General features: G+C 38.3%; 1 protein-coding gene across 50 annotated transcripts in view; it reads right to left on the bottom strand.

Moving 5' to 3' along the window:
* The window catches only part of EYA4 (EYA transcriptional coactivator and phosphatase 4), a 110,834-nt gene that overhangs the window by 29,235 nt on the left and 55,073 nt on the right, over positions 1 to 26,526 (bottom strand). For 15 of the 50 annotated variants that reach the window (XR_014524854.1, XR_014524855.1, XR_014524859.1 and 12 more), the window contains 8 exons: positions 18,877 to 19,001; positions 16,373 to 16,441; positions 10,370 to 10,465; positions 6,066 to 6,132; positions 4,042 to 4,184; positions 3,785 to 3,928; positions 2,229 to 2,308; positions 1,878 to 2,061 (listed from right to left, as the gene is read on the bottom strand). Coding sequence is in view for 20 of the 50 variants with exons in the window: in XM_083498142.1 (XP_083354268.1) it covers positions 1,878 to 2,061; positions 2,229 to 2,308; positions 3,785 to 3,928; positions 4,042 to 4,184; positions 6,066 to 6,132; positions 10,370 to 10,465; positions 16,373 to 16,441; positions 18,877 to 19,001 (908 nt within the window). In the remaining 30 variants the exon portion in view is untranslated. The remainder of the gene's footprint in view (positions 1 to 1,877; positions 2,062 to 2,228; positions 2,309 to 3,784; positions 3,929 to 4,041; positions 4,185 to 6,065; positions 6,133 to 10,369; positions 10,466 to 16,372; positions 16,442 to 18,876; positions 19,002 to 26,526) is intronic. The other 35 variants (XR_014524845.1, XR_014524846.1, XR_014524851.1 and 32 more) reach the window with 6 other exon arrangements.

Here is a 26,526-nt window from a genome sequence, read left to right as displayed (position 1 = left end):
GGTCTCACTGACAGTTAAGTATGCATGGAATTGCAGCCTAAGTATATACATGCTGTTGGATCATCCCCAATCTATATACCGTATTTGTTGACATCCTCAAAGAAACGAGGCTTTCCAGTTCAGAAGCCATGGTGATTCTTAGTCATCAATGCTTGTTCTTCTATATATTTTACAACTAATATTAAAAGTGCTTTCAACTAATTTAGAGATTATGGGTTAATTCAGAGCTTTGCAGACCTTTCATGTTGGTGGCACACGTTTTAGACATGCATCATTTCGTGACACAGTAATTCAGTTTTACTAGCAAATTGGAGGTTAAACTAACCCCTTTCCAGCCCCAGGAGGAGTGTGAGGAGCATTTGCGCAACACACCTACACACTGCGACACACAGTTTGGAAAGCTCTGGTTAATGGTTCTTTGATTTCCTTTCCGGATCCATTATGAAAAACTGGGGTAACACTGACATCTTCTACTGCTTCAGTGAGGCAACTACACAGGATTAAAATGTTATGTAATCCAAAACCTGACACTTTATAGCTTTATACTGATAACAATAAAATTGATCAGCCTTATGATTAAGAAGTCTGTTTCCCCACTGTAATGTTGCTGTCTTTCTTAGCTAGCATGGGAACATTGAGGGTGATTTTTAAAGAAAACATTAAAAATATAGGGCTAGATCTAACTAAGCAGTTCTGCTAGCACCAGGACTTCCATCTGCACAATGGAGCTTCCCCTCCACCTCTGGTTATTCCTTCCCTTGCTGGGGAGGATGAGAAGATTAGCAACTGGCCTCTGTGTGACCTACTCTGGAAGCTCGGTGCTGAAATTACTGTCTACCTAGGTGGGGCATGTTTTAGTAAGGAAATGTTTTCTTTTGTAAATGTCCTAATGACCCAGTTCCTCTGAACCCCAATAAAGCTACCCTTAAGGCATAGTTTTTGTATATGTTTTTCTATAACTTTTCACCCCACATGTTTTTAGACTGTTATCCAGTTTAAGGTTTCAGGGAATTAACTGCTGATGGAAAACAGCACAAAGAACCCACAGCTAGGATCATGTGACACAGTGCTAGTTAAGCCCAATACCAAAATATCAAGACCCACCCCCCACCACCTTTCTGAGATTATAAATAAATAAATGAAGAGAGATGGTGACAGTCCTTTAAAATAATTTTCATGTAGGTTGGAAGTGACTACTGGGGAAAAGTCTAAGGACCTTTCTTAGACTACTTCCTGCACCATCACCATTTTCCCACTAAAGAGGATATTGCAGCTGTTCATACACTGCAGCAACTGTAACAATGCAATGAGTTTCGGCAAGTGTGAGGACTCAAGGTCCAAGAGACAATCTGTTTGTGAGGTTAGTCACACATTTGTAAAGTATGCTTAACTTGGCCAATTTTATTTTGGAGAAATAGCAACCATGGAGCCCCGATCTAGAACATCCTTGCTTGGGGATTTGGTTCTCCACTGCTTTCCTCTCTCCTGGGTACCTTTTGACTCTGAAAGTGCTCTTTCCTGAAGTCAGCAACTTCAGGACAAACAGCAGTCAGCTCAAGATTATTTTCAGCCAAAAAAATGGCTTCAATGAAGACCAGGAACACATTCTGGATTAGATTCCCATTGCTAGTCTCCAGAATAAATGCTGCATAGTTACATCACGTGTAATTTGGCTCTCAAATGCTATTTCTCTAAGATCTTGTGATTATTTCCTTTTCTTTCCAGTAAGGATTTTTAAATCATTACTTTCAAATTTCTATACTTCCTTTTTAAACTCTTAATGGTTTACTAATAACGGATTCTAAGTAAAATTTACCTATGTCATAATTGAAATTCTGAACACCACTTCAAAATGGATGAAACAAAAAACCATTCACCTGGATGAAGATCTGTACCTGGTTGACTAGTGAGCCCAGGGAGAGATTCCTGGAGCTGGTACGTTGATGATGAAGAAGAGGTACCATCTGTGGTGTTGTTTGAGGTCATATATGTTCCATATGTTGATGTTGAATAATACTGTGGATATTGGTTTTGGCCAAAAGCTGTATATGATGGATAATCCTAGAATGATAGAAACAATGTTTTAAATTCTAGCAAGATTTTCTAAGCATTCCCATCTAAAATACAGCAATGTGAAATAAATTCTTGTCCAGTCCATTCAAAATACTTCAAATTGCTAAGTCAAATAAAATATACTTTGAAGTTTATAGAAATAGTAATAATCATACCTGCTGTGAACTACTGAAGTTTGTAGAATTTGAGACTGAATTGTTCGCATAAATAGTGGAGGATGGTGTAAAACTAGAACCTAGAGTTAAAAGAATAATTCTGTATAAGAAATAAGTAATACATTATTCACAATGCAGACAAATCAAAAGTAAAAAATCTGAAGGTTTCATATATAAATATAAAGAATATGTAAGTGAAATATGAGCTATTCTGATATTTCATTGAAGAGATCATTATTTATAACTATATACCATAACCAATGCCATCTTCTGCTTTAAAAATCTAGTTGCCAAAGCTTTAATTCTATGCTATGATTTCCATATAGAACAATCCAGCTTCACAGAAGCACTAATGAAGAAATCTATGCACTCAAATTTCACTCTGTAGATCGGTGAGTCCTTGTTCTCTTTCAACAGCTTCTTTTCTTCTTTTTCCTGCCATTTTCCCTCCTGGAATCCAGTTTCAATGACACACTAATGAAATATGGTGGATGGCTTGGAAAAGAAGGTTGGGGGGGGGGGAGCTGGGATAAGGACACTGATCTTGAATATAGAATTTGATTCAGACTTGTTCTTTCTTAGACAGCAACGGAACTTGAGCTAGTTATCACTGAAGTCTGGGTGATGTCAGTGGATCCACTCCAAGCATAATTAAGAATGGATCAAACTTATGGTTCATAGGACTAAAAGGTCTATGATGTGATAAAAATCTAAGAAAACATACAATTAATACACACTTACCCAATAACTGTCAACTTTGGTTGCAGCAGGTTCCCGGTCCCCTTACTTGACTTTTATTTTTATTGCAATTGTAAGAGGCTGCAGCTGGCAACCCATGCACTTTACTAATGTGCTAAAACAGAAGAGAAGGTACAGAAAGTCCTTCTGTATCCCTTCATTTTGTAAGGTATTTTAGGGGCAGAATTTTTTTAGAATTCCTGCACCCCAGGTATCACCGTTTTCCTTTAACAACATAACTAGGAACAAACAAGATGGGAAGAAGGGCCACAAGATTGTTCCAAATGTAGATTCCAACACAATCTAAATGCTTAGAACATGTATATGTTCAATGATTTAATGTCCTCTCAGAGATCTCCCAATTTCAGAACTGAATGCCAAATACAATAGACGACAGGATATGCTGGCATCCAGAGATATGCCCAAAGGATCATTTCACGTGTGGCTGGCTTAGTTAGGATTGTTGTCTATATCATTCTCAAGAAGGTATTTTCAGTTTTAAAGTAACCCACCAGTGTATTAAATGTTGTCATCAGATAATTTACGAGTAACTTTGTTAACACGGTACATGAGGCTGTTATTCACAAATATTAAAAGTGAGTTATGATAAAGAATTAGAAAATAATCAACAAAATTATCTTGGCAGGATTTCAGATTATCATTCATTTAAACAACAGACAGCTATCGTAACTGTAATGAAAGAGTTTATCAGGTGACATGAAGTTTCACTCAAGATACTTATCACATAAATAATACATAGATTCTGAATTGGTTCAAAGATAACACTAAAGAGCAAGGAAGGACAATAGGTGACTGACCTGGCATTTGGTATGAATATGGTGTCTGGCCTGGCTGTGGTGTGGAGAACCCTGGGCTGTAACTAAGGCACCCGGACTGCAAGGGTGATTGCGTTTGTGAAAGTCCACTTTCTGTCTTGATGCCTGGCAACATTACACCCAAATCTGCATAAGAAATTAATTTTCATCTGATTCTTATAGATGGGGGGAAAGAACAGCAGTTCCATGATGTCAAAAATACTTGGAATAAGAATAAAGTACAACTTGAGGTCAAATACCGTAAGTGGGTAAACTGTAAGGTTGCCCAGTCTGTGAATAGGCTGTATACACTGCTGGCTGCTGCATTCCTGAATACTGGGTCTGACTGGCATAGGCAGACATTGTCTGTGCTGCTGGAGTAGAAAGAATATGTGGATAGGGCCTAGAGAACAGGGGGGGAAATATCATCACAAGTGACAATATATACATATCAAGTTTATTCAAACAAATAGACAATCCCACATATTCTCATTCCTCCTCCTCACAATTATTCATGAAGGCAAACTGGAAGAAAGTCAGAACCAGCAGAATCAATACGAACCTTGAAAAGCACACAGAGCTGAGAGAGAAAGTAGGAAGGACTGTCATTCTTTAAACTTTCCTCTTCAAGTCTATGTACATTTCAGGGAAGCCCAAGCCATGAATAAAAGTGAAAATCTAAACCGTGTGATTCTATGTTTATTAGAATGTGGGATTTCTATGTGACCACAAATATTGAATTTCCTTTTTTCTTAAAAGTCTCTTTTTAAAAAACACACCACTGGATCTAGTCTGAGCATTTATTTTATGCACAGTGAACGAGGGGACAGAGAAGATAGCAGAAATGATGCTCATAAACCCAAAGTCCACTCCCAATCTCAACATATATCTAGATAAGAGGTACGGTATAAGCAATAGCTGAACAACCATTCAGTGGCAGCAAGATCAGTAAACTGCTATACTTATCAGTCTACCACATATGAGCATGTAATAAAAGATTGCCCTCAAGTTCAAGTCATCACAGAGTGGGACTATACAAAGCATCACTGAAAATACTTGAAGCATTTAACTAATAATGCACATTACACAAAACTACCCACTTTTTTTTCTTAAAAGGAATTACAAACATATTTCAAAATGCATACTTTATACTGAATGGTTAATAATTAAAATGGAATTTAGTTAACATGAATACCCAGAAAAGCTGATTTAAATGAAACATACCCTTTAAAATCCATGGCTAAATATATTATTAATTTCATTTATTTTTCATTTCCGCTTTCTTTTTAAAACTACTTTCACATTTTTGGCATACATTTTTCCTACATAAAATGCAACATATTACACTTTAAGTAACAGATTATTAAAATAAAGCTAAACTGTAATGACTTTATATGTAATAACTACCATATCATAGTTAAATTGTTCTTTTCCACACTAAGGCCAACACTGCAAATAAAAAATTAACTATCATTATTAATTTAAGCTACTATGGGTTGCACACGATGGTGTCCTTCACACAGACACAACTTTTTGATCCAGCAGAGGCTTCTGCCAGTGGAACAGAGAGGAAGGCAATTTTCACCAATTCTCCTCCTTAAGTTCCTGGTCTGCTCCCATGAGTCTGCTAACCTTCTCAAGTAGATTTTACGGAATGTGAGAGCTGCAGGAAGGAGGGGAAATCAGAGAAAATTGCCTACCTATTCTATTAATAGAAGCCTCTGCCATATCAAAAAGTCTTCTGTCAGAGCAAGGGACACTACTGATACAGCCCTATAAAGCCACATTGACTGTTACAAAATTATTCTGGGCTAAAATAATTGTGGCTTATAGATTGAAACCTACTTTACAGTTATACACTATGAAGGCAAGCAATAGTTATTCATTGCAGAGATACATTGAAAATATGTTTAAAGCAGGCATGTCCAAAGTCCGTTTCGGGGGCTTAATCGAGTCTGCAGGTCAGCTTGATTCGGCCCCTGTGGCAGTTTATTTCCTGGGGTAAAATCCTAAAAAAAGCTCAACATCTTCAATCTTGAAAAAAGGTTAACAACTTTGGTTGGCCTCACGGCCCTTCACTTCATCAAAGTTTGGACACCACTGGTTTAGAGGAATCTTATATCTTGATTCCCGCTGCTAAAGAAGTTACAAACAAGTAAATTCCACTCAGATTACATAAAATGGATTTTATATAAAACAAAACAGTTACTTTTAATATTCTTTAAATAAATGACCTAAAATAAATGATATGCAGTAATATGTAAGAAGGTGCATGCTCACTAACTTGGAAGAATATAGCTGAGGCGAATACTGATGTGATGATCTTGGACTGTAGCCACTACTTGTTATTACTGCAAAAAACCAAGAGTACAGAATGTTCAATGTATGAGAATATTTGGAGCCAACAAAGTACCATATTTTTCTGCCCATGCCAGAACCAAAATCCAAGCCACCCACGGTAGAGGCTGAGCCCAAACCCGTGAATTCTCTATCCACGTATAAGAGAACCCCCAATTTTTTATAGCAAAAAAGCATTGTCTTATACACAGAAAATACGGTATTTTATAAACAATATAAAAACTGTTGAATCAAAGTATGACTGCTCTGATCAAAGTTGCTATGAACCAGACAACATTTAAACAGCTATGAGCTATATTTTTAGCTAGAAACCTAAAACGAATAAAAGCCACTGAGTATGATGTCCAATATTCTGTTCCATCACTCCTGCACAACTGGTGACTCACAAATGAAGCCCACCAGCCTCGCCAGGTGGCCTAACAAGGGTATGGTATACTTGTTATGTTTACTGATGGGGATCTCAAAACACAATGTGTTTGTTTCAGATGCAACAAAGTTTCTCAAGTAATACAAGTTTTAAAGTAACATATTACAGTATTCAAAACACAAGTGAGACTTAAAAATAACCACTTGGCTAGTCAATTGTGGCGAGTAGAATTAAGAGGTAACTACATACAGACATTTTTAAAAAGCTGGCTCTTTTTTCTCTTGTAGGCCACAAATGAATAAGTGTGACAGTTGTCAAATGGTGGCACACAGCAATTGTGTTCAGCACAGCTGTGGATCCCTCCTTCCTGCTTGTGCAACTATTGGAGGATGTCACCCTTCTTCCCAGTCACACAGGCTGTTGCGTGCCTGCCTGTTTGAATGAACCAACCATGGCCTGTGCAATGAACCATACAAGCCTCTGGACTTCAGTCAGGTCCGTTTGCTGGGTATTTAGTCAAGCTGCATCTCTTCCAGCCAGCTCAGTTGGAGTTGGATTCCCCACGCTCACACCCGATGCAACAGACTTTGGTGCTGCCCGAAGGTGAGCATGCGGCCAGGCATGACACTTAGCTATGGAAATACTCCCTCACTGTATTCATAGGATGACCCTTAACCTAGGGTCGACACAGCCAATAATCAACCTGCAGTTGGTTGCTTGATTCAGGATACATACCCATTGTCTGCACCAAAGCCTACTTACATCTGTAAGCAATAAAGTTGTGGCCTATTTGAACCCAATACTTTGTCCTGTCTCTCTATTCATTTTCCTATTCTGAGCCCCAACCAGCCACAAGCTTCCTGTGCCTAGGCACACAATTTGCAATATTGGCAAATACTTCACGAAACTAGCATTTTCTAATAAAAATATAAATCCTTATACAAAACTGTAGGAACAATAGAAGTCTATTGTCCATGCTATTGTGACAAACTCTGGAGATGTCTGGGGTTAGGTTTGGCTTCATGTTTTACTACATTACCATGTGAACTTAAACCACACCACACCTACATATAAAGCATGGTTTAGTACACTTGGCACAGCAGAACCAGTGGCATTAATTTATTTCCCTCCATGGACTGAGTTGCAATTGTTTACCATACTGGGCCAGTCATTCTAGTGTAGAGACTCCATGCCCATAGTAGATTCTGTGCTTCCAAGGGATTCAATAAGGAGAGGATGGGAAGCAATGTTATGCATACAATGCTAAATGATGAATGGAACTGCCATCTCCACCACAGTGAATGAGGAAACTTGCTTACATGGGAAGGAAGTCTGTGTGAACAGGGATGCCAGCACAGTTCTAGAGGCACAGCAATAACTTTGGGGCAACTGTTCATGTGAAAGAAGTTTTGATTTGATTAAAAAGAATTGGGGGGGAGGCTAGATAAATAGGGTCATAATACAAAGCTCGCACAAGAGATTTTTATTAATGCAGCGGAATTTTTTAACAGCTGAGCCCCAGGCCATATATCATGATCTACTTCTCAGACTTAGCTGATTTTCAAAAGCTATGCAGGACAAAGCAGAGGACTGTAGTCCAAAGTAAAGTCAGTTTAGAACAAACAAGAAAAGAAAACCATTAGGTCCATTTCTTTGGAACCTGGGCTTATGTTGGTACTATTGCACGATGAATATATCTGATTATCTCCACTTATAGGAGGGCTGCCACCAGGACTTGCTTTATTTCTACACACCCCATAGATGTAGCACACCTATTTAATTTTACACAGAAAAAATCAAGTGGTCTAGTACAGTAGCCATCAACTAACTACGTGCCTATACAAAGAGCAGCTGTATATTTCTAGGCAAGTTTAAATTATGACAATCATATCCTATTAAAAATATTTCAAGAGTACTGCCCAGCCTGGACTGAATCCAAACATTTTGAAGTTTCTTTCCTCTAACCATCTGTCTTGACTAAGACAGATGTGTTCCAAATATATGTATTCTAAAATTTTGAACCAATGCCTTCACAGCAAATCCATACTAGGCAAATATACAGAGTATCTTTATTAGGCCATCTGCTGTTCATTCACTTTTGAAAAAGATTAAAGCAGTACATGAAGTAGCTCTGGAATTTCTTTCGTCTAATCGATCATAATTGTACTTCAAAGTTTACCCTTCTTCAATATGTCATAATGGTACTAGCAAACAGCCTTCAGAATTGCGCAAACATGGAATAGTTCCTCACTATTTTGTGAAATAGACTATGGGCAGGATCCAAAGAACTGGACAACTAGTTCTAGGTGCTTAAGGGAGTTTTGGGCTTGAGATTCTTGAAGAGCATGGACCCACTATTTCACATGACAGCATGGGACCCTGTTGATCAAAGCAAAAATAAATAAATAAATTAAAAGCCCAATGGCACATGAAGGGCTCTGAGAAACCTGCAATTCTCTGGAAACCTGGCTACATCAACAAGCTCATTAGCTGAATTTAAAATTTCCATCTCAATATAATAGAAACTGGAAATTGGTCCTTACCATGAATTTCTGTTTGAAGAGAGGACTGGAGGACATTTCACAAATAGAATGACTCCTCCCACTGGACCAAAAAGGCAGGACCTTTCAAGTCTTTTGCTTCCTCTTCCAGGGGGAGGATCCATTCCACACTCAAGATCTAACTGGCAGATCTAATAATGGACCCTCTACCTCACAATGTAAGCATAGCCATAGTGACCATGCCCAGTACAAATAACAACAACAACAACAGACAGACACAACAGAATTTGGAAATTATGTAATACCACACTTACACCCCTATTCAAGCTAGGACAACAAAAATGTATGAATCCATACTCCGTAAGACTAAGAGAATGTAGAAGGAAAAAACTATGTGTTTACTGAATGTGATGAGGAATTGGTATGGAAACAGTGCTCACTGTAGAGGCCTGGTCTGGAACCTAACCCATGGTGTTACTTGGATGGTAGATACCATCACCTGCAGTATCTTGGCTAGGGCCATCAGGTCTTCTGAGGAATTTGTTAGTAGATGAACCACTGATTTTGACCGTTCTCTCTTGAGACAGGGACAGTGTTTCATTTTTTGGTGTCCATTTTTGTGCTGAGAAGTTGCTGTGAGAGCTGCAGCTAACTCACTGTTTTATTTACTAGAAAACTGAGTGAAAGGAGCTCTTTCTTGATGCTGTTGTACTACATTTGGCAACAATAGAGACTGATGAGTTATGGACCATTAGTGGCATTTGCTGGGCCTCATGCAGTGCAGCTATTTAGACAGAAGGGAAAGCAGAGGAAGGCAAAGTCAGTGGGGAACTTATTGCCTTAGTCTGCTTGAGAGCCAGAAAGGGCAGCAGGCCTATTTGAAACCACATTATTTGCAGCGGGTGGAGGCTCTTGGAACCCCAGGAATTCTCTCTCCCACAGAAGCAGAGTTAAAAATGGTCTTTGGTTTTGAGGCTGGCCTGGATCCCTCCACCTCTCCAGATAGCTCCTTGTCTTGTCTGACATTCAGGTGTCTCAGTTGCTCTCTGTTGTCATGGGCATGTTGCTGCTGCTGCAAACGGTCTCCCCTCTTTGCTCACTAGGGTACAGAAGAGATCCTCAAGGAGTCATTGCCCTCCTGCTACCAACACAGGGCCATTCAATATTAGCACTCTGAACTCTGCTACCTAAGTTTTAACCAAAGATTGGTTATTCCACTAACCATGACTTTTAACTACTTTATCAGGGTAGTAAAAAGATAACTTAATTGTTATTAAGGAACTTTGATTATGCATCCTTATTTTGATAAGAGTAACTGACCAAAACTGACTTTACAATACAATGAGTGTATTATGCCTTTACCTGACCCAGTAAACGTGTCAAGAGATCCATCTCCACTTGTTGTTGCTGTTGATTCACTACTGTTCATAGGTTCTGTTTTGACTGCAAGAAGAGACACTACATAGAAAAATAAGCAAACATGAGTTTTTACTTCAAAAATTTACACACAAGTTACCATGCAAACTATAGCAAAAATCTGCATGAGTGGATCAAAAAATATATACAAATGTGCAAATTGTTTAATATGATTCTGAGAATAATCTACTACAACACAACTGTAGCTTTAAAAAACCATGCACTTGCTCTCTTTTTCAAAAAGAAAAAGAAGGAAAAGCCAATATTTATCCATATATGCTTTAATATAAATCCAGTCTAAATTCCACCCATGAAGGACCATGGATAAAAAGGAAACACAAATATTTTGAGCAAGTAAAACAATATTATTTCATTCTTATTATTAATTTTTAATATTATTTATTGAATTTATATTCCGCCCTATACCCGCAGGTCCCAGCTCTTTATTTAGTGTCTTTTCAAATTTCTCTGAATAAATACACTGGTACATCAGCAGATCTATTCTTATCAAGAGGAGAAAGTAGACCCTCAGGAACCATGGTTTTTCTAAACATATCTTCCAAAGATTATTCTAACTAATATAATGAGATAGGATCTTTTCAAACTATCTTTTGTGCAATAAATACATGATCATTATCCATTTGTTGTGCAAGATCCAAATGCTTTCTCTCAACATACATATTTCTGTGGGAGGCAAATCAAGTTTTCAACTAAAATATTTTGCCACTGAAAAAATAGACTTCTTTCTACTAGCTGCTCTTGTCAATTGTGATTGCTGCTTGCCTATCAAATCATCATGGAAACCTACTGGATGATGCCTGTGACATTTTGATGTAGTTTAAACAATGTGTTTCCATCTGTATTGCTTTATATTACTTATAGTTTTATGGTATGTTTCATTATATCTCTGTATAGCAGTTTTGATCTTTTAAGAGTATACATTTAATTTTTTTAAAAATATGCTTTCTAAAGCAAACAAATGATCTGCTTTATTTTTAACTATTCAGGCTGCAATCCTATATGCTGTTACTTGGCAGTAAGTCAATAGGCTTACTTATTATCAGACATGTGTAAGACATCCAATGTTGTGTGAAACGATTTCTGCTTGAGTGATGGGACTTCTTTCCCTGTTCCTTACTGCATCCAACCTCACCTCACCCCACAATCTGCTGTGAAAGGTCTCTCAACCTTCCAGAACAGATTTTGGGCAGAATGGCAAGCAGCAGCAGGAAATCTATTCTGCTAACAGAGTCATCCCACTAGTGGACAGACACCATTGAATTAAACCCGATTGATTGATTTTATGGTGAGAGCTGCCCAAATGCAGAATGAGGCAAGGTGTAAATGTATGCCATCAATCTCTGTGCCTTTGGTAAGTGGTGGCCTTCTACACTGCCATGACATTTTGAAACCTTTTAGTTTTTTAAAGTATTTTCTTTAGAGGTTAAGTGACTTACCGAAGTTTTACACTAGCATGAGAATATACACCTATAAAAAAGACCCACAGGGCTATCCCCAACTCCCTGCCAAATGCAACACTTATTTGTGGACCTTCTCTTATTTAGTTATTTGAACACTTTGCATTCTTCCTCTCCAGATCATGGGAACCTATTGCTCTGATATATATATTTAAAGCAATAGGAATAAATTGTTATTTCTCCATATCCCCTTTAAGACTTATTCCACCCCCCAGCCCATTTCTATTATATAGGAACATGCAGTTGCAATACTGTTGCTGGATTTATGTTAGCACAAGTGAGTGCACTAAGAAAAACATATCGTTTTTGAAAACTCTCAAAAGGCCCGTGGTTGGTTTATATCTTTCAGTTTTTATTGCAGGCTGTGAAACAGAGGAAAAGTAATGCTATGATTGAAGTTAGTGTATTTATAAAAAAATAAGCAACGGAGACCATTAGAAAGATAGAACATTAGTTACAAGGCTCTGTCTCACAGCCAGCAGGCAGCCATGAAAGGCCAGATTCTTCACACTGTGAAGTGTCAAGTTTCCTTCCTATAAAAAGGTGATTGGGAAGATAAATCCAGGTATTATGTTTTGCAACTCAAAGATCAGGGTACGGATTCAACAAAACAAGCATGCCATGCATAGATAAACAGGCTATTGCAGTGATTGGGGTTGGAGATGGAAAACTAGGCTCAAATCTATGTTCAACCAATGAAGATCAGAGGATGATATAGGGCAAATAGATGTGTCAGGGCTTTTAAATCCAGACAATCACATCTGGATATTTTTTCATCTGTTCTTTACCACAGGGTTGTTAGTCAAATCTACTTCAAAATAGCAGCATGTGAGATAAGGGTACATTAGTTATCCAACTCACATGGGTAAGGCTGGAAATAAATCTATTAATTCACAATATATGAACTTTACCTTTTGAACTGGATTGGTCCTCACATGATCTGTGTATTTTATAAAACTTATGCAAGTATACATTATTTAAATAAGTTTACAATGGTCAGCTAGTACTTCTTCCAATCTTTAATTCCATTTACCTGATTTCTGTATGTGTTTGGGGTTTAATTTTTTAAAAGTCTGCATGTTTTAAAAGTCATACATATTTATCCTAAGCATGCATGTTTGTATGTATTTTTAAATCTAAACTACTCATTTCATTACTTCAAACAATTGCAATTGACTCCCTCTTATGTAATGTGCAGATTTTGGTACACATTTTTTGGTGAAAGACTGCATCACAAAGTCATGAGATTTTTGAAGGCTAGCTATGTTTCAGTTTGTACATTGGTTGCAAAGGTGTGAATTACATAGGTTTGCACTGAAATGCTAACCAAACTGGTTTTTCCTATTCTTAAAGTTTGCTTCTGAGAATTCACTTGCTTCACATCTACAACAAAAACATTCATCAGTAAAATTTGTTTGAACTTAAGCATGAAAAGTTAAGCATGAGAAGTAACAAAAAGAGAATGCTGTGGATGTAGTGGTACCTTGGTTTAAGAACAGTCCAGCTTAAGAACGATTTGGTTTACAAACTCCACAAAATCAGAAATAGTGTCTTGGTTTGAGAACTTTACCTCGGTCTAAAAACGGAATCCGAATGGTGGAAGGGCACTGGTGGCGGGAGGCCTCATTAGGGAAAGCGCGCCTCGGTTTAAGAACGGTTTTGGTTTAAGAATGGACTTCCGGAATGGTTTAAGTTCATAAACCGAGGTACCACTGTATCTTGATTTCAGTAAGGCTTTTGACCAAGTCCCGTGATATTCTGGCAGAGAAGTTGGTAAAATGTGGGCTGCACGTGGTAACTATTAGGTGGATTTGTAGCTAGTTGGCTGACCAAACCTAAAGAATGCTCATGGTTCCTTGTCATCCTGGGTAAAAGGGGCCAAGTGGGCTGCTGCAGGAGTCTGTCTTGGGCCTGGTGTTGTTCAACATCTTTATAAAAGACTTGGCTGAAGGTATTGCGGGGATGCTTATCAAATTTTCAGATTACACCAAACTGGGAGGGGTAGCCAATGCCACTGAAGACAGAATCAGGATTCAAGATGATCTTAACAGGTTGGAGAATTTAGCCAAAACTAACAAAATGAATTTCAATAAGGATTAATGTAAGATTCTGTACTTAGGCAGGAAGAACCAGGTGCACAAATATAAGATGGGGTACACCTAGCTTGCCAGTAGTATATGGAAAAGGGATCTAGGGGTCTTAGTAGAACACAAGATTAACATGAGACAACTGTATGATGCAACAGCAAAAAAAAGCTAATGCTATTTTAGGCTGCATCAACAGAAGTATGGTGTCCAGATCAAAGGAAGTAATATTGCTCTATTCTGCCTTTGTCAGACCACACCTAGAGTACTGTGTCCATTTCTGAGCACCACTATTTAAGAAGGATATTGACAAGCTGGAACATGTGAAGAGGGCAACTAATGGTTGAGGGAGTTGGATAAGTTAGCCTGGAAAAGAGGAGAGTGAGAGGAGATATGAGAGACATCTTCAAATATCTAAATAGCTGTCACATGTAAGATAGAGCAAGCTTGTTTTCTCCTGCTCTGGAGGCTAGGACTCAAACCAATGGAATCAAGTTACATGAAAGGAGATTCAGACTAAACATCAGGGTGAACTTTCTGACAGGAAGAGCTGTTCCACAGTGAAACTCTCCTTCCTTGGACGTTTTAAACATATGTTGGATGGACATCTGTCGTGGATGCTTTAATTGAGATTCCTGCATCTCAGGGGGTTGGGCTAGATGACCCTCAGAGTCCCTTCCAACTCTACAATTCTATGATTCTAGGAAAGCTATACATGGACGCATTCAAATGCAGTGCCTAAACCATGTTTTAGTGTTGCATGCATGAACCCTGGTTTCATCAGCTTCTCCCTCCCTTCTACATCTTCATCACAGCCAAGAGGAAGAGATTGTAAGCTTCTGCTTCTAACTAATAGCAACATATTTTTATATTCTAACCTGGACGAATTGTTACTCTTAACTATGGTTTAGGGAAACAATCCAATAATTCCAATTGTGGTTTATAATCTTGGTCGGTTTCCCTATACCATAGCTAAGATTAACTACAGGTTCAGGTTCAGACATAACAATAAATTCCAATTATTTTAAAACAGAAACAATCTCCTCCTCACAGTCATACCAAAAGAAAGAGAAAAGCAGGGAGAACACATGAACTCAAAACTTGTGCAAGCTGCACTAAATCATAGTCCGTGTTAGATATGAGTAGACTGCCAATTCTACTTCTCTGTCTACAAAATTTATGTTCCACATTTTGACGGCTGAACATTAGTTAAATAAAATTAGAATCTTAATGAAATACATCAGAAAAAGGGAAGGAAGAGAAAAGGAGGAAGAGCCTAAATACTTTAATTACATCTTGGTTTATCCACCCTAAAAATTCCTGAAACACTTAAAATACTTGTAATTTGGAATACATTTTGTGCAGATTAAACAACAAAAACAAGGGGCACAACTTTTCCTATATTGCTACAATGGCAGTATTTTGAAAACTGCATCAATAGTTTGAGAAACTGCACAGAAACCTGTGAGGTGTTGTAATAATCTTGCTGTCAAGGGAAATCCTGTTTGCTTTTTAAAAAGAAACATGAGATGCTCACTACAAATTTGAAAGTGGGGAGTATATACAACAAAAATGATTACCCAACTCTATCCTGCTGAAAGGCAGAATAAGCCAATCCACCAGTCACCAAAGTTAAACCTATCACAGTGTGCCACTACAGATTGCAAAACAATGAGGTTCAGAAGACGCAGAAATCGATTCATTGCTACAAGAGAAAGTCAGTGTATGTAGGGATCCCTTGTGGTGGGAAAGGAGAGATGCAACCAGAAGAGAATAGAAGGGGTAAGCAAGGAATGTTGAGAATGTTATGTGAATTCCGCAGAAGAATATAATTTCCCCTCAACATAGTTGGTCAGAGGATGCTGGGAGATTATAACATGTTGGAATACAGCTCTTTGTATGGCAGTGGAAAATTAGCAATATAACTAGGAACTACAAGCAATCTATTCCCCTTGCTGCCAGAGAAATATCTGCTGCAGGATTTCTCCCTCTGCTGGAGAAATATCTGAACTTTGCTACAAATATAAACTTGAATATGCCAGAAAACAGTTTGTAGATTCTTTCTAAGAATATATGGCACATTCACAATGATTTAGTAAATATCAATGTTTATAAGAAACCAAGTGATCTGATATTTCTATGGGCACACTGACTTGATTTTTCTATGGGCACATAGATAGACAGACAGACAGATAGATATAGAATACATTAGAAATACTTTGTTATTGTAAAACATTACAATCTCTGTGTTTCTCTCAATATTTAAAGGGTTCTGATGAGAAAGCTGTGCAATGTCAAATCAAAAAGAATAAAGCAAAATATCATAGATTCAACACAGCAATCAAGAAGCCAGTCACACACATGCAATATACCAGGATTACTCATACTTGTTGCAGAAGAGGGAGTGCTGCAACTCAGTAACCAGTCTGCAGTGTTTAAAACAGTCATGTTGTCTCCTGAGAATTGGAATGGTATATAGTGGTTCATTTTCTGAATATCCGCTTAACATACAGCAACAATTTTCAAAATAAGAAAAAAATACGAAAGAAAATTCTCTGGACTATTTTTAAGGAGGACTACTGGGGTGAATTATCACATATACTGTAGTACTTGTTTGTGTGGTGCTTCTGTCACAAAGACACATAGAATAAATATCCCTGTTTCAGTAACATGTCTCTGGATACCAAATCTGAAAAAGCCTCACACATACATCAGATTCCATTATAATACTATCAGGACACAGCACCCCAGGTGTAAATGTATTATCCCATTTGGACACACATTTGTATGATAGGGAGCATTATACATATAAAAATGTACTGATTGAATCCAGATTTTGTCATGCTTGAAGTGGGCTATTAACTAAGTGCCATTTATTTTAGTTGGCCAATTAAGCATTACAAAGTCTGCATCCAAACAAACCCATGTGAAATACTCACCCTTAGTCCACTTGATATTGAATCATATAATCTTCAAAAAATCCATCTCTATTTCTCTCTCACTCACTCACTCTCTCACTCATACACATGCACAAGCAAACCACTAGCTCTTTCAATTTTAGTGCCTCTTGATAATGGCTCATGCCAAACACTCACAAATGGTGGTTTTTTTTCTTAAGCTATACAACCTGAGAAAGGCATGAAATTCACTGTTGTATAAGGCAAATATAGTATTACATCATTTACAACTAATTTTGTTTTTAAATTCCAAAACCAAGCAAGTCTGACCAGTTAAAAAAATGTTCTGATAAAGTCCTGTATGCCCTGGTTCTTTTACTCATTGATATATGTCCAACAAGGGAGAGCCCAAATCTCAGTAGTACTTCACATGCTTTGCCTGCAGGAAGTCTGAGAAAGACCTCCACCGTGGAGGAACCTGGAGCGTCATTGTGTTACAGTCAAACACTGGGCTAGAAAAATCTAAAGCATGACTTAGTAAAAAAGCAACTTGGTTCATTTAAAATGCACCCAGGAACATGGATACAACAGGTGACTCGCTTGTGTCAAATAGGATGAAGTGGACGCTAAGCTCAGTACTTTATATATTTTCTCCTTCGGTTTAATTTTCCTTTTAATAAAGGTAAATGGAAATGAATGCACAAAATGAAATGTAAAGGTATTGCTCAGATATCTGGCTGAGCTGTGCTTTGTGAGTTAAAATACTGTAGCAAATATGTGGACTTGCAGGCTAGCACAAATATTTTATGAGCCAACTAAAATTAAACAGATTTAAGAACATTTTTGTTAAGCAAAACACACACACACACACACACACACACACACACACACACACACTGAAAAAGCCTCTGCCTTACTCTTACCCTTCACGTAATGTGTGATGCCTTTGCTTATATGAGTCTTCTGCTTGCCATGCAGAATTTATGCCATTGTGAACCACTGCCAAGTTACTGAACAAGCTACAACAGCATAAAAATCCCCATGGCAGTTAGAAGTATTATAAGGAAACTAGCAAGATATGTTACAACTACTAAGTGGATAAGACACCACACTGAGGCTGCTGCAACAAGCAGCAGTATAACATGTGGGTCAGGCTATAGTCTGTCAGTGAGACCACAAAAAGTGCTGTGACACCTTAGAAACTCACTAGTTGACTTTGGCATACAACATAAAATCCTTAAAAGCAAAATAAACTTTGATTAAACATATTGATGTTGGGTTTAATCCAGAATTAGTCATGCTGCTTTTGACCCATCACTTATTTGAATTGGTCTACGCTAAACATGATTAAGTCTGGTTTCAACCTCCTGTACACATCTTTTTTCTGAAAAGTAATTTACTTTTAGAAATATGAAAATGATCCAAAGTCGCCCTTTCTGCGCCCTAGAAGTATAATGAACTTTTAAAATTTACTCAAATGCTGCAGACTCTCACTAAAATTGTCTTATGAATGTCAGCACCTGATCGAAAGGATCACTCACGTCTTGTTTGGATGAACAATTTTTAAATAAGAAGATTAAAAGCAAACACCAGGCTGGGTGTTTGGATAATGAGATGCAGGACAATGCTGGTACAAATAGCCTCAGCAAGCTTAAAGTGCAGGCCAAATTGCAATGCAAGAAAAATAGTTGGAAGGTGGAAGGATGACTAACATTAAGACAGGTAGAGATTAATGGAGATATACTGGAGACAGAAGAGACATGGCTGGTAGGAAACAATACAAGTACGGGAAAGAATAGGGCATTGATTATAAAATTTTATATTAGAGGACTGTACCTAATACACAACTGATTACCTTACGCTATCATCCATGGTATATATCTTTCTTTCACCTTCTTCATTAATGTGATGTACTGCCACCATAAACCAGTTTGTCTCTAAAGATGTCAGAGCACTTTTTGTTTTTAAACTGAAAGAGGTAGGTGTTCACTCACCGCCTGTTCCATTTGTTGTAACAGATGTGCTGCTAAGATTAGATTTGTCCAGTTTAGAACTACCAGGTGTTTCACTGCTTCCCACAAGATTATGAGGGCTTGCTAGATCCTGCATTTCCATAGATCTATTAGAGAGAGAAAAGTAATACTATTACTATACTATTTACATAATGGAAGTGTGCAGAGAGGCCCTTTTGAGGCCATCGTAACTACATACACACTGAAAATAAACGCTTTCCCTGATAATTAAATGCTGGAAAAACAGCAAGCAGTATCTTAAAATCAGCCTCATACCCAACACTGTTTGGGAGAGAAATCAGTGGAGAACTGGCAGGCCAAGGAGCAAGGAGGAGGAAAACAGGAGCACTCAACCCAAATCATGATCTCCTGTTGGCAATGGCCACTGTGGGCAATTCAAAATATATTACCCAGCATCCCCTGAAACTCAACACATGCAAGCTAAAGGTGGAACCCTATGAGCCACTGAGGATCTACAAGGAGTGCGGAGGTGCACTTGTTGATACCCTGTTTAAAGAAAAGTACATTCACTGGATATGGATGTGCCTTGGCATAAAGTATCTAAAATTAGTACTAAAATGTGTATATTAACAGTAAGGTGCATATTCAGGATTCATATATATCATTTTCTAACGGACCGGCTGCTGGTGTTTTGCACTGAAGCAGACAACTTTTCCTAGCTGCCTCAGTTATGATGGCTGCAACCTTTTCTCTCTGAGATCTGGTCCCTATCACCCATGGACTAGTACTCCAATGTGCCCTATGTAGATAACCCAAAGACTGCAGCTAGTGCTGTTCTCTACAGCTTAGGAGAGGATATAGAGGTCATATTGCATCTATTTTAGGTCAACTGTACTGGCTGCCAATGCATTTCTCAGCCCAAATTAAAGTGTTTAAAGTCCTAAATGTACTGTGTCTGGTGTACTAAAGGAGCCCCTTCTCTAATATAGAACTCCATCATTTACCTACATAAAAAATGATACAGGTGGACCTTGTCTACTTTGTCACCCACACTATGGAAATCACCCAAAGGCAACACTTGCTTGGCAACCTTCCTGATCAATTTGCACAGGCAACTAAACTTTTCATAATAAGGCTGGAATGATCCCCCCTGAAATGTTCCTTCATTTGAGAGCAGGGTGTTTTGGGGGGCTCTAAGCAATTTGGATTATTTCTGGAGTGGGGAAGGAGACACTTAAAATTGCTCTTGTGGCCGTGACAGCAAACAAACAGTTGGAAACTTGTTTGCCAAGATAGGTACAATTTGGCTCCAATTCCAAATGCAGGCCTTTATGGAGCAGAGGAACACTAAATGAAAAAGACTTCTGTTTCCTACCTGCCCAATACTTATGCCAACTCTTCTGTCTATTGATCCAAAGATTCTATAAGTATTGTATTATTTTCTACTTTTTCCAGAGGTATACAATACATTGTTTCACACTCCCCAAATCAGAGAAGCTACTGGAAGTTCTAGGATCAGCTATCACAGGGTCAGTTTTATTGTGAGGAGATACTACTGCAGATTTATATTTTCATAATAGATTATGTTTATAAATTTAGCTGAGTGTAGCAGGCACACTCACAGGAAGTACTAATTCTTAAAACTGCTTCAGTCCCAAAAAGGGTTTTCATTGCCAGCTAGCTCCAAAAAAATCAAACTTACTTTCCTTCCTCTTGTCAAAACCAGAACTGCCTCCCCAGTAAGAACTTGTATTTCTACCTGTCTTTCTTTTAAGTGATGATTAATCAGCATTCATGATTAAGTGGGCAAGCCACTAAGTGTATAACTAAGAAGACTAATATAACTCCTAAATATGTGAAATACATGGTATAAAACTTTGGCAAACGTCCGCTGGGAAGCCAGGTGTCCACTGCCAATACTCACTGCTAGCTGCTCCTGGATTCAAGAAATTATAAGGCAGCTTACTAAAGAAACAGAGGATAGCAGATAATTGGGGTACGGGTTATATAAATACAAGCACATTACTAAACTTCCCTACAATTAGACATCAAGGTATAAGCACATAAGGCAACAAATTAATGTATGTGTAATTGAGAAACTAAATTTATAAACATGACCATATGGAACAGGAAAGCTCATAGAAGCAACCACTATTTTTGGATTTATAATCAATATTATTTTAGTGAAACACATTCTTCTGCATCAAAGACAGACTCTTTCAATCCCTCATCAGAGAGGATTCTCCCTTCTCTGAATCTCCCCCCCCCAAAAAAAAGATTTTTTCCTTACACTATTAGCACAAGACCAACTATATAAACAGAAGAACTATATCAAGTATATCTGAAGAAGTGTGCATGAACACGAAAGCTCATACCAATAACAAACTTAGTTGGTCTCTAAGGTGCTACTGGAAGGAATTTTTTTTTATATCAACAGCCTATTTCTAGTCATCCTGAATAATGCAACTAAGGTGTATTATGTGTAGCCCAATGCAGTTTTTTTTTCTGGCTTTCTACAATATGTGGTAAGAGCATGAATGGAACATACCACACAAAAGCCCACACACAACCACCTCTCAAATTTCTTTTCATTCCGCCCTCCTGCTGCTGCACCCTGTGCCACATCTCATTCCATTGCAGTGGGCAGCTGAGGGATGCCCCTTATAGGATGGATTGGACAAAGTGAGTTCCACACTTTTTGGAGCCAAGCCCTTTTTGCCCATTACATACATGTACACTCATATCATTATTTTGTTCACAGTTCATGAAGACTTTAGTCATACGTCTAAAACTTGCAAAGCCTACTTGACCAGAGATGACAATGGGGCAAAAACAAAAACAGTACAGTGCGTGTACTCTGAATAATGGTGAGTTTATTATACCATCCTTTTAAATTCCTTAAAACTATTATTTGTTTCTAGATTAGCGTGGAAGGTAGCATACGTTCAAATAAGTCCCTTTTAACTATTATGCAGGTGCTTTTCAGCTCTGCATTCTTGTATTCTACCTATCATCTGTGTGTTTCATCTAAGGAGTGAGAAAGAATTGAGCTGTGTTCCCAGAGATGGGGACTCTGCCGTTATGCATTTCTCCTGCCCTGTGAGAGCAGCTGGTGAGAGGTGATGTCACACACATGGCCTCCCAGCAGTGAAGTTGTTTTCACTTACCAAGAGAAGGAGCAAGGGGCAAGGCAGCGGGGAGGTCAGTGCTGTGTGGGCACATCAACAGAGCTAGTCTGGTGCGTCTGCCAACTAGTCCACACAGCACCTCTCTGCTCCTGCCCAGCTTGGCAAGTGGCAGCAGGCCAGGTGCACAAAGCTCCCCTCCTCATTAACCACTCCTACTTCCCAGGATGCCAAAATGCCAATGGTCAGACAGAATGGGAATTGTAGTCCAACAACACCTGGTGGCCCAGAGGTTCCCTAAAGGTAAAAGTAAAGGACCCCTGACAGTTAAGTCCAGTCGCAGACGACTCTGGGGTTGCAGCACTCATCTCGCTTTACAGGCTGAGGGAGCTGGCGTTTGTCCGCAGACAGTTTTTCCGGGTCATGTAGCCAGCATGACTAAGCCGCTTCTGGTGCAACGGAACACCGAAACCACAGCAGCGCACGAAAACGCCGTTTACCTTCCTGCCGGAGCGGTACCTATTTATCTACTTGCTTTTTTGGCGTGCTTTCAAACTGCTAGGTTGGCAGGAGCTGGGACCGAGCAACGGGAGCTCCCCCTGTCGTGGGGATTTGGACCACCGACTTTCTGATTGGCAAGCCCAAGAGGCTCAGTGGTTTAGACCACAGTGTCACCCGCATCCCTAGAGGTTCCCTACCCTTATTTAAAAGAATTTTAGGCAGGCCTTCACTAAAACTATCAGGATAATGCAGTAGAAGACAGTAGCACAATATAAAATAAAATTAATATTGCTGTTTATTCAATGTTATGTTTCAAAAAAGTGCAATATACCTTTTAGGAAAAGAAAGATTTTTCAAGTACTTAATCATCTTAAAGAATTTAATATGTATATTCAGAACTTAAAATATTATTCACAAACTGCCTCAAATAATTAATGAAGGGACAAAAAGGGCTAGATCTGAAATCCCAGAAATGTGTTAAACATGATAATTTGTTTTTCTTATCAACTTGTCTTAAGAGTTAAATCTACAACTGTATGGCAAACAAACCCAACAATGAACTGCAAAGCATACAGGCAAAAGAATAAGTGGCTCCAACATTTAATTGTCAGTAAAAATAAAACTCAGAATTCATACTTTTGGCTCACTGCCTTTTCCAGTGTTCTGAACGTGAAAGCATTCAGCTGAAAAACATGTCTACAGAGATTCCTAAACTGCTGTGCACACTTTTCTAACATAACTCTACAATATACCTTAAATCATGACCTGCAACAACCTTGCAATTCCAGTTCTGGGCCTCTTCTGAACAGCAGACAAGAAACCCCTAAGGACTAGGCTGAGACCACCATACTCATTTTCACTTATAACCAAATCCAGATTTGAACTTTGAAAGCCTAAGGTGGAGAACTGATTGCGGAAAGGCAAATCCATTTTACGCTTAAAAGAGTAGGTAAACTTACCCTACTTTGGGAATTAACCTTATATTTGGTCACTTTCAAAGAAACAATACAGACACAAACACACTGAAAATCAACAGTTAGATTGTTAAATGTAATTCACAACAGCAATACGAATTCCGGGTGCACGAGTGGATATATGGGAGCCTTCTGGATAGCTTATATGTAGTGTCATAATACAGAGAACTTATGAGACTCATAAAAAATCTTATCTTTTGGTGAAAGAATGTGTGAGTCAAAGAATCAGTGAAGATTTTCTTTCCCAGTGAAGACTTTTTTATTGGGGGGTGGGGAGGAGAGAAAGGGAAACTTGCAGGATAACCAGGTTGTATAAACAGCCCATCTGCAATGCAACCACATAAAAGGCCCATGGGCAAATCCAAACGCATTAGGAGAAGTGCTTGAGGAATCTGCCAAGCAACCAGATGCTCATGATTGCAGAATTACTTCTATAGCTGTCATCTGTATCCTCCAACTGCTGTTCAAAATGTGGACAATGAAAACGGTGACCTAATAATATACCGAGTACTACTTATACTGTAATCTGAATTATCTGTATATGTTAAATTATATGAGGATTTAATAAATTGGTAAAGTGAAAAAAGTAAAATCTGTTCCAGTTAGTATTATCTTAAATCACTTTCTTTAGATTGAAATGACTATAATTAAAGGGTTCCCCCCCTCCTGTTACATGTTCTATTTACATGTGCAAGCCCCTATTACTTTCTTGCCTCCTTTCTTTGGCTTTCAGCTCCAGCAACTGCCTTCCCTTGTTCCTTATCACAGATCCCTATTTCCATCCTTTCTTCAGTCCTACTCATATATTTTTATTTTAACAAATATAAGCAGATTCTACTGGTTCCTTGCCACCTTTCTGTGATTCCCCAAATGTAATCCATTTCAATCACAGCTACTCGTTGTTATCTTATAAGGATACAGTGGTACCTCTGGTTACGTACTTAATTCGTTCCGGAGGTCCGTTCTGAAACTGTTCTTAACCTGAAGCACCACTTTAGCTAATGGGGTCTCCTGCTGTTGCCGCTGCGCCGCCGAAGCACAATTTCTGTTCTCATCCTGAAGCAAAGTTCTTAACCCGAGGTACTATTTCTGTGACATGCTTGCATAGGGTCACTGACAAGTGCAAACCAACCCTGGCTAATTTGTAACTTTAAAGCAATGAAATACACAACAAAGCAACCTCTCTGACTGCATGGAGCCCAGACAGCCCCATGGTTTTCTATGGATCTGAGGACAATGAAACAATCGCTGAGACGGCTAGAGCGCCAGTGGCTGAGAACTCATTCTGAATCTGACCGGACACAGGTTAGAGCTCAATGTTGAGCCCACCAAGTTGTGATAGTGACGGCGAAAAAGACCTTCTTCACCGCCTCTGTTGCATCTGCAGAAAACAGCAGTAGGAGACTCTTTCAGGTGGTGCACAATTTAGTAAGTCCAATGCAGAAAAGCTAAGTAGAACCTTCTTCCTTGTGGCTTCTATGTATAAATGGTTCCTGTTGCAGCTGGTGTATTACAGATGATTTGTCTGTTAGCTACTAGTTTCTTCCCAACTGGTGATATCCAACTAAGTCATACCAACAGCAGACCCACAGAAATCCATGGGCTTATGTTACTTCATGTCCATTGATTTTAATGTGTTTACTCCAAGTAAATCGTTCTTTATTTTTTATAATTTTTTAATGGCAAAGCAGCACTATTTCTCACTTAAAAAAAAAAATTAATTAGATGACCCTCAGGGTCCCTTTCAACTCTACAATTCTATTCTATGAATTCTACACTAACAGGCTGATTCACTAACAAGCTAGTCTATCTTAATGTGCTTTTCCTACCTATAACTTCACAAAGGGCATACATTGATTTTACAGAATGACAACCTTGTGCTCAAATTATCAAACTTTTCTTTAAAATTATTACTTCTGTGGTAAATTTCCACCTTGAAGTTAAAGTGCTATAGAAACAAAAAAATAAATAAATGCATAACTGTTTTACAGTAAGAGCCTAACACCAGAAATTATTATTGCATGTCCTTTCTTTACTTCTCTTCCCTTCATTCCTTTTTCATTCTAGGTACACCTAGAATCATTCTTTTCACCAATATATTTTCCTGCATTAGTGAATTCTCTTTACATAACTGAGACACAAATATAACTTGAAAGTTTCTTTCTAGAAAAGAAAAGCCAAGTAAGACAAAGAATTTGCTGATACACACATGCCACTCCAAGAATTCTCCTGACGAAGTTCCCACACCCAACTTAATTACTTCCCTACTATAAAAACATATTCCATCTGCATTTATTCTAATACTTCCAAGTCCAAAACCAACACACAATAAAGCTAGCTAAATAAATGAAAGACTTTAGCCCCAAGTAACAGGCCAGGAGCTATTCTGCAAGTGAAAGCACCTCCAGCATCCATTTTTGTGCTGACATTTCACTTTACACACAATGTTTTCTCAAGACTTGTTTTAAGAAGAATGTTCATCATGCCCAATGCCTGTAAGCTATGCCATAACCGTGCTCTCTAGTGCCACTAAGGCTAAAAGTTCACTGATTATTCTAAATAGTGTACATAGCATTTCTAACTTTTCTTTTTGGTCAACGATTTTGATAAGTTCAATCTTATGCATAAAAATACTAATAAAAATTAAAAAATCAAGAAATCTCAGATTAAAAAAAATATATACACTGAAAACCCATTCCCCAAATGGCCTAAATATTCAGTATTGCAAGATCACTGTTTATTCTATGAAGAAATGTGCATTATGATGGAAAGGCTCTAGGTAACTTGTGTACTTGTTCTGGTCAACCCATAGACTTATAAATATACATAACTGCGGCAAATGAAAATTTGGCCCTTGTGTGGATGTAATGCTTTGGTTAGCCTCAGATTCACATGCTCCTTTGTCCCTTCTCTTCTTCTTCCATTCAGTATGAATAAACAGCGGTTCCCTGCTTGCTTCCTGCACACAGAGCTGTAAGCTCATGATAAACTGTGTTTAGAATAATAGCGAGGAGACCATTAATTGTAATGTAATTGTACCAATTTTACCAATTAATGTAAAATGTAAAAAT

Source organism: Podarcis liolepis (assembly GCF_965112155.1).
Source record: "Podarcis liolepis genome assembly, chromosome: 3".
NCBI lineage: Eukaryota > Metazoa > Chordata > Lepidosauria > Squamata > Lacertidae > Podarcis > Podarcis liolepis.
Note: the sequence above shows the minus strand (reverse complement) of the source record. Positions and strands in the feature narration are given on the sequence as shown.